The following is an 11,734-nucleotide window of genomic DNA, read 5'->3' as shown; positions in this document are numbered from 1 at the left end:
TTACGATTTCACGACTTCCAAGGTCACAATGGCCTCCGCAGACACCCCCGCGACTGTGCCCTCGAACGACAAACTCACCGAGCTCATCACCTCCGCAAACCTCCAATACTCCCTCAAGAACTATACTGCGGCCGCCGATATCTTCTCCCAGGCCACTGAACTCCAGGCCGAGCTCAATGGAGAGATGGCGCCCGAGAACGCCGAGCTGCTCTACGAATATGGCCGCTGCCTCTACAAGGTTGCCGTCGCGAAAAGTGACGTGTTAGGCGGCAAAGTCGCGTCTGAAGAGAAGCCAGACGAGTCAAAGAAGAACAAAAAAGCTCAAGCGGAGGCCAGTTCGAGTGCTGCGCCCGTAAATGGCACCGAAGACCCAGCAGGCGCAAACAAGCCGGCAGATGATGTGAAGAACAAGCCGTTCTTCCAGTTAACGGGCGACGAGAACTGGACTGATTCAGAAGAAGAGGACGAGGAGGGCGAAGGGGAGGAAGAGGGCGAGGACGATGACTTCGCAAACGCCTACGAAATCCTGGACGTTGGACGCGTGCTGCTCTCGCGACAGTTAGAGGCGCTGACATCACAAGCGGCGTCCGGCACAGACGCAAAATCTAAGCGCAAAGGCAAAACTACATCTACTTCGGAAGACACGCCCGAGATTCGACACATAAAGGAACGCCTTGCCGATACTCATGACCTCCAGGCTGAGATATCGCTTGAGAACGAGCGGTTCATGGACGCAATATCAGATTCACGCGCCGCCATCGAATTACGGAAGCAGCTATATCCCCAGGATTCGTCTATGATAGCCGAAGGTCATTATAAGCTGTCCTTGTCGCTTGAGTTCGCGTCAGTGTCTGCTGTTCGAGATGCACAACGCGAGCAGGAGGCTGGTGGAAGTGCAGATTCGAAACCGCAGAATGCCGAGATTGACATGGCATTGCGAGAGGAAGCTGCTGTGGAAATGGAAGCAGCTATCGCATCCCTACAGCTCCGCCTGGAGAAAGAGGAGGCCGAACTTGCGTCACTACCTGAAGATAAGAAGGAAGATCGCAAACTGTCTATTGCAGATGTCAAAGAGATGGCAGAAGAGATGAACCTGCGCGTACGTATGATATGTTTTGAGGTTAGAATTATTCTGCTAATGAAACATAGTTGAACGACCTCCGCACTTCCCCTACAAAGCAAGTGACAAACCCACTCGCAGACCTGTCTGGCGCAGACCCAGCCCTCTTCAAGGGACTGCTTGGTGATCTCCTCGGCGCCGATCCAGCTGCCCAGAAAGCGCGACTTGATGAGGCCGCAAAGGGTGCAAACGACCTCACTGGTTTGGTCAGGAAAAAGAAGTCCACAGAAGCGAAGAAAGAGGAGCCGAATGGCAAAGGTAAGAGAAAGCTGGAGGCTGACGGAGGGGAGCCAGCTGAAGGCAAAAGAGCGAAGACGGAGAAGGCGATGTAGTTATGAACAGTGGGAAGGGGATCTCTTTGACGACTTGAAAAGCCAAACTCTCACGGGTTGTACGAATAATAGCTCGACGAGGAACGACGATGTTGCTCAGCATTCTTTTTTCGCTTGGTATGCAGAAAGGAACGTCTTATGAAGGTGAAGTGGGTCATGTTAGCAGATCGCAGCAAAGCAACTGCCCCCCTAGGAGAAGGGTCCTCCACCATTTCCATAGCATTATTGCTAGCGACACCACGAATATTTCTGGAAAACAGCTCGTCTGCAAGCTGTGCCGCGAACATATCAGCGGGCCATTCGGCTGCCTCCCCGGGAGCGAGACCTGGTGCAGACCCGCCTATCCCAAGGTGTTTCGAGCTGCAGGGTATCAAATGTTCGTGGGGTCAAGTTCCTGCAAACTCCTGCCTGCGTTCAAGGTTCTTTACCAGCCCGCATTCTGCACTTGGCCATGTTCCGACCTCGTGCGTTTACTGTGCCTCAGCACTGCAGGAGGCGCCTGCGCCGAGCTGCTATCTTCTACTCTGCTCACCAATGGCCACTGCTCATTTTGCGACTGTCGTGATGCATGCCGCTCGTGATGAGTCGTACACATGCATCTCTATTGCTGACCAGGTCCACAGAGGGACGCATGCATGAAGACCTCCTAGGAAGAGATAATGACATCCGTGGTTGCTAGCTGATTGTTTGCAGGACTATGTATACTGGGGTTCTTGTACCTTTGATCCTTCGTCACTTACTTTTGCAAAACTGTGTCATTTTCATTTCGTTTACTTTTCATCTGTAGCTATGGTTATCTCCTCTCAACTCCCCCTTCTACTCCTCGCGGCCTGGGTTATTTATGCTACTAGTCTAGCTATCTACCGCCTCTGTCTGAGCCCGATCGCCAAATTCCCGGGTCCCAAACTCGCCGCCTTGACGAAGTGGTATGAAGCGTATTATGACATCGTCTACAAAAATGGAGGGCAGTTCTCGTTCAAGGTGCAAGAGATGCACAGAAGATACGGTATCTAGGCTACATCGTCAAGTTTCACTATATTATGGAGGTTACCTTCTGACCTAGTTTCTCCCCAGGACCCATCGTTCGCATAAACCCGACAGAACTACACGTCTCCGACGCTGAGTATTTTGAAGAGCTCTACACTAAGAACCCCAAAGCGGATAAGCTGGAGTGGATGGCGTATCGCTTCGGTATCCCGAGTAATACGTTTGCAACGGTGCCTCATGAGCTGCATCGATTGCGTCGGGCGGCGCTGAACCCGATGTTAGGCCTCTTGATTCCAGATACTGTAGTTCTTAGTGCACGGCTCACGAGCGCTCCAGGTTCTCGAAACGCGCAATCATGAAGTACGAACCCGTGATCCGCGAGAAGCTTGCTTTACTGTGCAAGCAAATTGCAGACTACAACGCGACTGGGAAGATTGTGATGCTGCATAACGGCTATACGGCGTTCATTGGTGATGTGACCATGGAGTATGCGTTTGGTTTCTGCTACGATAAGCTCAAGTCTCCTGGCTTTAAGGACAGCATGCACGAAGCGTTTCTTGCTGCGAATAGGTTTGGCCACGTGCAGACGCATTTCCCGTTCTTTTTGCCAGTTAGTACTGCTTTTGTACAAACCGTATACACTTTCTGACGTTTGACAGTTCTTCCGAGCCCTTCCCGTCAATATTGCGAACGCTCTGAATCCCGTTATGGAACCTTTCGTTCGACTACATTGGGTCAGTCCCCCCATTACTCCCATTACTGCCATTACTGTCATTACTTCCATTACTCCCATTACTCCCATCTTTCAACCACCACCCTAACAGAACCAGGACCTCGTCGCTCTCTGCACCCGCCTAACCCGCGGCGAAGACCTCTCCTCCAAACCCGTCTCCCACCCAACCGTCATGTACGAAGTCCTCGCCAGCACGCTCCCACAGACCGAAAAAACCATCATCCGCCTCGTCGACGAATCGGCCACTGTCGTCGGCGCCGGCATCATGACCACAGCCTGGGTGCTCAGCGTGACCACCTTCCACGTCACCAATAACGCCTCTATCCAGCATAAACTCCGAAACGAGCTCGAGGCGGCGCTCCCAGACCCGACGCAGCCGCTCGACTGGGTCAAGCTCGAGCAACTCCCGTATCTCGCCGCCTGCGTAAAAGAGGGGCTGCGGCTAGGCTTTGGTGTTGCGACGCGGATGCCGAGACTGGCGGAGGACGCGACGCGGTACAAAGAGTGGGTAATCCCGCCGCGGACGCCAGTGTCGATGGCGCTGTTGGATCTCATGCTTGACGAGAGTGTGTTCGCCGACCCGCACGCCTTCGTCCCAGAACGGTGGCTTGGGAATCCGAAGACGGCGAGCGGGGAGCCGCTGGAGCATTATCTTCACCCGTTTGGGGGCGGGAGTCGGATTTGTCTGGGGTTGAAGTGGGTTTGGCTCCTTTCTTTATATATTTGTGATTGGTGATGGGGGGGATGATTGCTAATTGTGGACAGTCTCGCCTACGCGGAAATCTACCTGGGGCTTGCGGCTATATTTCGCCGGTTTACGTTTGAGTTGTACGAGACGGATGAGTCGGATTTTCATATCCAGTATGACTTCTTTATGCCGATTGCAAAACTGGACTCAAAGGGGCTCCGGGTCACGGTCACGTCTGATGTGTTGGGCGGGTGAAGATGAAAATGCAAGATCAATGCTTGGATGTTGGCGAATATATATATACCAATTCTTACGCCACTCCGGTCATAGAGATGCCAATGCTATCATAACACATATCAAATCATTTCCATATTGTATCCCACAGCGCCCTTATTATACCTTATCATCATATCATCCACCACATACACAATGACCCCCTTTTTCTACTAGCATATCTCCTCCAAAATGTCTAACGCAAGACATCTCCCGCTTCCTTCACCGAAACTCCCCTTGATCAATCCCTCACAAAAGTTACACTCCGCCGATACGTATCCTCCTCCCCGACCCTCCCCCGACTACTCCGCGGCGTCGCGTACTCAATCCGTGGCGGCTCTCGATACGCCACCCGGTCCACACTTGTGCGGTACGTGTCGTACTCTCTCGACCGCCGGTACTCAACCGGCACCCGCACGACGCCCGGCGGTGGGTGCGCGGAGTAGCGGGAGCGGTGCCGCGGCGGGTCGGTCACGCCGTGGCGCACTTCGCGGGTTTCGGTTGTTGTGAAGAAGCACATTTGTGCTGTTGGGGTTGAGGTAGGGAGCTCGGGGGGTTGAGATGTGGTAGGTTTGGTCGGGGGATTGTGGCGGTGTGGTAGGTAGTTGGTTGGTTTGCGTTGGAGAGGTAGGTTCGGATGTCAACCGGGCGGATAAGATGCTCTTAACGGAGGACGCGCAAAGTGAGCGCGGTGTAGAAGCAGAGCTCGAGGTGTAGGCGGTGACATGACGGCGGTGGTGGCCTGGCGGGGCGGGTATGGGTGGAGTCGAGAACGAGCGGTGGAACTTGGACGGGAGCGGGATGACGACTTCTTGCTTTTGGGCGCTTGGCGAGCTAGAGCTATTTCAGTCGAGTCGTTATTACTCGGGTATATTTATTACGCCGTAGGACGTTATGAGGTTGTTGCATCGAAGGAGATATCTCAAGCTGCTGTTGGGAAAGTCGTTGAGTTCGTTCTCCATATGGGGGTCGTTGAACATCACGTGACGCTCACGTGATGACTGAGAGCGGCCACAGACAAAAGGATCAGAAGTATACTACGCTGAACTACAACACATCTCTTTCAGACAAAATCCCATGAGCCGTATCCATGGGCCACTTCCCTGCCGCATGCGTCAACTATTCGCCTAGACTCTTATCTCTTTCACATCAATGAACCCCGTCACCACCATCACTACAAAACCATACCCCAATCCCCCTTCTCCCTCTCATCCCTCAACCCACCCACCTCAGAAACCACATAACCCTCCCAACTAACATCACCATCCCATGTGCATCACATACCTTATCTTGCGCCACCGCCGCAAGAAAAGCGAAGCCGCCCCCGCCCAACAACAACAATCCGGCACCACGGAGCCCAAAGAGCACCATTCCAACTCCTCCACCTCTTCCAACACGCCCGGCGCCAATGCCTCCGCCACCGAAAACCCCACCCCCGCCCCAGCAACAGAAACACCCGCAACCCTTCCCCACCCCCCCATCAACGACCCGCAGCATCCTCAAACGCAAAGCCCCCCTTGACGACTCCCCCGAGACCCCCTTCAAGCGCCCCCGTAGCCGCAGCGTCCACTTTCCACTTTCTTCTCCTATTGTCGCGCCTAAGAGGGGGGAATACGCGCTTGAGGACCTTTCGCTCCAATCGTGTCATCTCGATGCGTTGGATAGCGAGGTGCTGGGGATGGGGGGTGAGATGGAGCGGGTAAAGGAGACGCTGGCGCGGGCGATTAGGGTGCAGTTGGCTGAGAGTCTTGATTTGAGGAGGGAGGTGGAGAAGGAGTTGAGGGGGGTGAGGAGTGCGTTGGATGATTTGAAATTTGAGATGGGTGAGAGGGTTGGGAGGTTGGAGGGGAGGGAAAGGGGGAGAGAGGAAGCGAGGGAAAAGGAAAGAGAGGAGGTCGGAGAGAGATGGGAGAGGGGGGAGGGTTGGGTGAGGGTGGCGCCAGATAGGGCCGAGGAATCTTGATATGCTGTTCGCTTTGTTGAGGAGGTGGTATGGTGGTTGGTGATTTGATTGTTTGGAAGTACTACGCGTAACGTTAATGAATCCCATACAGTTGATGGACAAGTGACGGGACTGAACTTCTAGTTTGTGAATGCTAGAGCGATTGGAGATTAGGAAGATTGAAATACTCAATAGTGATCGCTGGGGCTGAGATACTGACCAACAGCAAGCTGCCTTGCCCTTATGTTAACAAAAGTAACGAATTGAACTGCACGATCATCTCAATCATAGACGATGCGAGTTTAGCTTCACCTCGCGTGACCTTATAATAAACCTACGCGGCCTGGATACCTTTCTGGTACTAATGTAAGTAAAAGTAACGAATCGAACCACATCGGATTCACATTGCTAGATGCTGGGTGTTTGTAAGCATGTTGGCAACCTCCGAAGGCATGCAGCCTTAGCGTGACGTGAAGCAGTACAATAAGCCCTCGTCGGCTTCACAAGCAAAAATACGTCCCATACAATACAAGCCATTGAGACAAGGTGGGCAAGCTCCAGGATTGAGACCACTTACCTAGACGCCTCGGTTTAGTCGAGTCGATCACAACCCCGCAAACCCCAGCCATGCATGACCCCTGGGGAAGAGATTAGCCAGAAGGGATCAATTGCAACCGTCTTCCGAATGCTCGTGCCTTTGACAGGAGATCTTTATCTCCTCTCTCCCTGAACCGCTATTTTGCAATTGCTTGCTTCTAGTACTGAAGCTCCTTTAAGTCTAGCACGATGCCGATCCGAAGCGACTGGATGCTCCAACGTGAAGGTGAGCTCTGCCATCCTACGCGTCGACCATCATCCACAGCACGACTAACAACCACCTACTAAAGGCATCACGATCGACACGATTGGTCGCTTGATTGGGAGAACTCTTCTTAACCCCGCGGTCACGCTCCCGCTCCTTCTCGCGGCGAAATACACAGTCAAAGGCCAAACTCTCGCTGGAGAACATGGACGCGCCTTGACGAACCTCAAGACGCTGTTGTGCTTTGGACTAGCTCGATATGTCTCCAAGTTCCTTGACAGCGCTGTGACGAACAATTGGACCAACGATCAGTATGATTGGAATAAAGAGATTGTGGTGGTGACGGGAGGGTCTGATGGGATTGGAGCTATCGTAGTGAAGCTTCTCGCAGAGAGAGGTATCAAGGTCGCGGTTTTGGATGTCCAGCCATTGAAGTATGAAGGTGAGTCAATCACGCTAGGCACAAAAAAAGTGGCACACTCATCAAGTGCTCTGCTCGTGTGTACACCCGTCTGCCACTGCTTGAAGTGCTTCAACAAGTTTCCACATAGCGCAAGGTGAAGAGCTTCTGTCGCGTTCAGATTCCTGAAAACGCATTGAAGTAACTCAAACAGTGGCAGACTGGGGTACACACGAGACATTTTCCTATAGTTCTGCATCTCAAATCAACTTCACGACCACCCCCAATCCCTCATCTCTCATCCCCAAATAGCTAATCCAGCCCGATTTACAGCCCCCCCAACCGTCCACTTCTTCCAATGCGACCTCTCCTCATCCTCATCCATCGCCTCGACCGCAACATCCGTCCGTTCCACCCTCGGCGACCCCACAGTTCTCATCAACAACGCTGGCTGCGCGCGGGGCAAAACCATCCTCTCCACGACCGAAAAAGACCTCCACCTCACCTTCAACGTCAATACCCTGTCCCACTACTTCCTCGCGCAAGCCTTCCTCCCCGCCATGATCGCCGCCAACCACGGCCTCGTCCTCACCGTCGCCAGCACGGCCGCCTACCTCACAGCGCCGCAGATGGTGGACTACGCCGCCTCGAAAGCCGCGGCCCTTGCGTTCCACGAGGGGCTGTCGGCCGAGCTTGCGACAGTGTATAACGCGAAGAAGGTGCGAACGGTGGTGATGTGCCAGGGGTATACGCGGACGCCGCTCTTCAAGGGGTTCGATGATAGTGATAGGCGGGGCGTAGCCTATGCGCTGGAGCCGGAGACGGTGGCGGAGGAGATCGTGAAGGCGGTGTTAAGGGGAAGGAGCGCGCATTTGATGCTGCCGGCAGCGAGCTGGTGGGTTGTGCAGCCGCATCGGGGGTGGCCGCTTTGGATGCAGTATGGGCTTAGGAAGAGGCTGGTGAAGCTGATGAAGGGGTGGGATGGGAGGCAGGTTGTGCAGCCGAGTGAGGGGAAGATTGATGAGAGTGGGGTGTTGGTTGAGTAAGAGGTGGGAATATGAGAGAAGGGGCGTATAGTAAGTTCGACTGGTGGTGATTCAGTTTGTTGCTTCTACTTTATTTCATGGAAAAAGGTATTCACAACGCTTTTCTTGGCTACATGACGTCTAACAAGTGGTTTTCATGCAGTTGCGTTCGTTACTTTTGCTTACATTTCTACAAAGAGGGTGGTCGGAGAAGTTTCACGTAGACAATACGGGTTAATCACCACCCATTGAAGACAGCAGAGATAGAACAACCAAACGCTTTTCAAACTATACAGACTCTATCTAATACATGCCCAATATCAATCCCACCAAACTAAGCCATAGCTTTGCAAACGTGACACGTAAGGAGATTCGTGAAGGTATTCTGGACTCCGAAAATCAACCAACCAAAAGAAGACAATGCCGCCAAAAACCCGAAACCATACCAAAGCCCTATCCCATGCACTTGCTTCCCATCTATACGAAATTACCGGTATCCATGCTTTCTGGAACCAAGCTCTGCGCAGACCGACTATGTCGACTATCAATATCCATAGCACCACTCATTACCCTCACGACCTTCTTGTTCGTCGCCGGCTTCGCGACTAACACTTGCGCAGGACAGACCACAATCTCGTCCTCGCCCTCTCCGTAATCATCTCCCTTCTTCACCACTAATGGGAACAGGACAATTTTGACAACTGCTCCTCGCGCCTCGAGATCATCATTTGATTTGATTTCGCCGCTCCGCTCGTTCATGAGGGATGCGTTGAAAGTGACTTTAGCCACGAGATCTCCGTTCGTGTCGTACTCTGGTTGAAGTGGCGGTAGCATGATGTACTCCGCCCTCTGGGTTCGCATCTCGATGGAAAGCTCCACAGCCAGGCGCATTACGTTGCGTAGAGATTCCTGGATCTGTGACTGAAGATGTGATGGAGGTGGCAAGAGAGATGCGAGCGTGCCGAAGATTTCCTGAACGACTGCTTCAGTATCTTGGCTACGCTGCTGTTGGAACACATCTCGTTTGGCAAGTAGCGTAAGAGTAATTGCTCGCCATTGAGCCACCGCTCGAGTAGGACCTGGGGACGTGTTAGATGAAGAAAGGATTGAAGTGTGTGCACACAAAAACTTACCAACTTCATTCAAAGTCTTTTCCAGTGATTTGAGTTTCTGGCGCTGTTCACGGTCCATGCCGAACAAGTAACGCGTGAATACATACTCCCAGATCATGGTCATGACGACCGACATGAACACATCGCGGCGCTTGACACGGTCTGCAAGCAGTATGTCAACATTGGAACCATCCAAAGTGGCATTGTCTAGTCGGGTTTCGATCTTTTCGTTGTTGAGCTCGGAGGACAGCTTGCATTGTTTCTGGTCGGAGAACTTTGAGAATCTCAGCACCCATTGCTGAACGTGTTGGCAGAGTTTTTGGCATGCGCTGTCGAAGTAATCCTCGTCCCGAACGACGAGGAAACTGTCGCCCTGCTTTGAGGCAAGTATTTGTCGTTGCAAGCTCCTGATCTGCTCCCTTGCAGTATCAAGCTCTTCGTTAAGGCGGGCGATTTCCGCATTACGATCATCCAGCGCGAGTGCGATTTCGTGGCGCACGACTTCTTCCATGCCAGAACTGAGCTGGGCATGCTGTGCGCGCGCTTCCTCTAGCTCTCGGGAAGACTGTTGCCATTGATCGTGCATCTGCTGGCCTTCGCTCTGGAGCTGTGCGAAGCGAGAATTGCTTTCGTCGATGAGGTTTTTGTTGGTTACAGTGAGACTGTCGTGTGCTTCAGTGAGTCGGGAGACCTCTTGTTGTAACGCGCGAAGGGTGTCCTGGATCTGCGCAATCTCGATATCTTTCTCGCGAATCGAGCGGTCACGTGCTTCTACAGCCTCGGTCATGACTTGAGTGTCGACCTGGCGCTGGTACTGGGCGGTTTGAATTTCTTCCTCGGCTTGGGCTCTCGCCTCTTGAAGAGAGCGGTTCTCTCCTGCGAGCTGTTCGACGCGTGATTGCAGGTCCATGATGTGCATGCTTTGACGTTTGCGCACGCTGGGCGGTCGCGTGGGAGAGAGTGGCGACCCTTGCGCCTCGCCCCAAGCCTCCTGTAACACGCGTTAGCCATCTCCGATCATCAAGGATGCATCAATAGTGCAATAAATAACTTACGTAGACATCGTCCATGTCTCGGGCGCGGGCTTTGCCCTTGTCCTTGCGCGGGTCGTATGTTGACGGTCCGGGGATGGAAACGTCGGATTGTTGTGGTGACGGGATTTTAGCGCCCAACGCATGGACCGCGCCAAGCCGCGATGCCGCCCGCAGGTCACCTGACACCTGTCGATCCACCCGTCGCAGAGGCGGAGTGGCTGACCGATTGCTGGCTGCGCTGTGAGGCCGCAGATGGTCGGGTGTCTTGAATCTGGTGATGCTGCCTGCCGAGCGGTCGCCGCCTGAGCGGTCGCTCAGGACACTCGGCGAGAGTGTGCCACTGGCACGGCGCTTCGTAGGGTCAACGTTGACCGGTGGTGAGCGCTGATCGTGTGGTAGGCGTCGTGCTGGGCTGAGTGTCATGCCTCGATCGATGGCGTCGTTCTCTGCGTCTACAGATGGCCACGGAAGCCGCGACAATGGGTCGTCCGTTGAATGAGGAGTTTTCGGTGCCTGATGTCCTCTACTCAAAGGCGTCTTTGGAGTAGCCTCGGGAGCTGGAGACTTTAGGCGCTCCTGGAATGACTTGGGCGTTTCAGAGCGTCTAGCCGACTTGACTCCTCGATCTGGTGCTCCGACATCGTGAATTGCGCGGCTCTTCTTGCTGAGAGGAGAATCATCGGGGCTGTTCTCCGTGATTGTATGCAGCTGAGCGCCAGGTGACATCACATTTTTCAAGGGAGTTGAATACTGAGGTGTTGCCGGAGACTCGACTGATTGGTGAGAGTTACCCGCTTGCCTGCTCGCGGCTGGGTCGCCGAAGAGAGATCGGACAGACTCTGGTGGTTGTACGTTAGGAGAGTCCGAATGGCTTGCAGTCGGTCGCTCTTCGACGTGTCTAGTCCGAGGCCCTCTAGTTGGCGTAGGGGATGGACTCGGCGAGAGATGGCGGCTTCGAGCGCGCTCTGTAGACGGTGACTCAGCAGGTTGATCGAGCAAGTCACGAACTAACGGCGACGACTGAAACAGAACCGAAGTGCGCTCTTTGGATGCAGGATCAACTGGGGAGGGGGAGGATAGCATACCTCCAGTATTCTCCATATCTGGCAGAGACGGACTTCTTGAGCGGCCTGTTAATTCGCGTGAAGACTCCATCTCGTTTGTCCCAGTTGCGGTCTCGCTGCTTCGCTCCGAGGATAAGGCGTTTGCTACCGACACGTCCCAGCCGGAACCAGCTTCCACAGACACTCGAAGGGGATCTGAAGAGCTGGTGGCTGTGCTCGCAT

At 53.6% G+C, this 11,734-nt stretch overlaps 6 protein-coding genes across 6 annotated transcripts; 3 read left to right on the top strand and 3 right to left on the bottom strand.

Moving 5' to 3' along the window:
• Positions 1-28: 28 nt before the first annotated feature.
• Positions 29-1,452, top strand: BDZ99DRAFT_392285 (uncharacterized protein; the record flags this gene model as incomplete). The annotated part of the gene is made up of 2 exons (XM_033715777.1): positions 29-1,099; positions 1,150-1,452. 2 exons carry the CDS (start codon positions 29-31, stop codon positions 1,450-1,452), a joined length of 1,374 nt encoding a protein of 457 aa, XP_033574662.1.
• A 789-nt stretch (positions 1,453-2,241) lies between these two features.
• BDZ99DRAFT_446502 (trichodiene oxygenase) lies at positions 2,242-4,115 on the top strand (the record flags this gene model as incomplete). The annotated part of the gene is made up of 5 exons (XM_033717972.1): positions 2,242-2,458; positions 2,527-2,716; positions 2,776-3,049; positions 3,270-3,868; positions 3,938-4,115. The coding sequence occupies 5 exons, from the start codon at positions 2,242-2,244 to the stop codon at positions 4,113-4,115; spliced, it is 1,458 nt and encodes a 485-aa protein (XP_033574661.1).
• A 1-nt stretch (position 4,116) lies between these two features.
• BDZ99DRAFT_62931 (uncharacterized protein) lies at positions 4,117-4,778 on the bottom strand. Its single transcript, XM_033728780.1, has 2 exons — positions 4,736-4,778; positions 4,117-4,680 (listed from the first exon to the last, which is right to left on the bottom strand). The coding sequence occupies exon 2, from the start codon at positions 4,651-4,653 to the stop codon at positions 4,375-4,377; it is 279 nt and encodes a 92-aa protein (XP_033574660.1). The 5' UTR covers positions 4,654-4,680; positions 4,736-4,778; the 3' UTR covers positions 4,117-4,374.
• Positions 4,779-5,134: 356 nt separating this feature from the next.
• On the bottom strand, positions 5,135-6,505 carry BDZ99DRAFT_62836 (uncharacterized protein). Its single transcript, XM_033728779.1, has one exon. The coding sequence runs from the start codon at positions 6,181-6,183 to the stop codon at positions 5,614-5,616; it is 570 nt and encodes a 189-aa protein (XP_033574659.1). The 5' UTR covers positions 6,184-6,505; the 3' UTR covers positions 5,135-5,613.
• A 356-nt stretch (positions 6,506-6,861) lies between these two features.
• On the top strand, positions 6,862-8,323 carry BDZ99DRAFT_391937 (NAD(P)-binding protein; the record flags this gene model as incomplete). Its single annotated transcript, XM_033715756.1, has 3 exons — positions 6,862-6,898; positions 6,963-7,319; positions 7,611-8,323. 3 exons carry the CDS (start codon positions 6,862-6,864, stop codon positions 8,321-8,323), a joined length of 1,107 nt encoding a protein of 368 aa, XP_033574658.1.
• Positions 8,324-8,779: 456 nt separating this feature from the next.
• Positions 8,780-10,333, bottom strand: BDZ99DRAFT_489326 (uncharacterized protein; the record flags this gene model as incomplete). The annotated part of the gene is made up of 2 exons (XM_033722977.1): positions 8,780-9,381; positions 9,436-10,333. The coding sequence occupies 2 exons, from the start codon at positions 10,331-10,333 to the stop codon at positions 8,780-8,782; spliced, it is 1,500 nt and encodes a 499-aa protein (XP_033574657.1).
• Positions 10,334-11,734: the final 1,401 nt, after the last annotated feature.

Source organism: Mytilinidion resinicola (genome assembly GCF_010093595.1).
Source record: "Mytilinidion resinicola strain CBS 304.34 unplaced genomic scaffold BDZ99scaffold_13, whole genome shotgun sequence".
Lineage (NCBI taxonomy): Eukaryota > Fungi > Ascomycota > Dothideomycetes > Mytilinidiales > Mytilinidiaceae > Mytilinidion > Mytilinidion resinicola.
The sequence above is the reverse complement of the archived record's forward strand: the minus strand, read 5'-3'. Positions and strand labels throughout refer to the sequence as shown.

Coding starts and splice junctions, on each gene's coding strand:
- BDZ99DRAFT_62931 (XM_033728780.1), bottom strand. CDS start 4,653: ATGTGCTTCTTCACAACAACCGAAACCCGCGAAGTGCGCCACGGCGTG.
- BDZ99DRAFT_62836 (XM_033728779.1), bottom strand. CDS start 6,183: ATGGGATTCATTAACGTTACGCGTAGTACTTCCAAACAATCAAATCAC.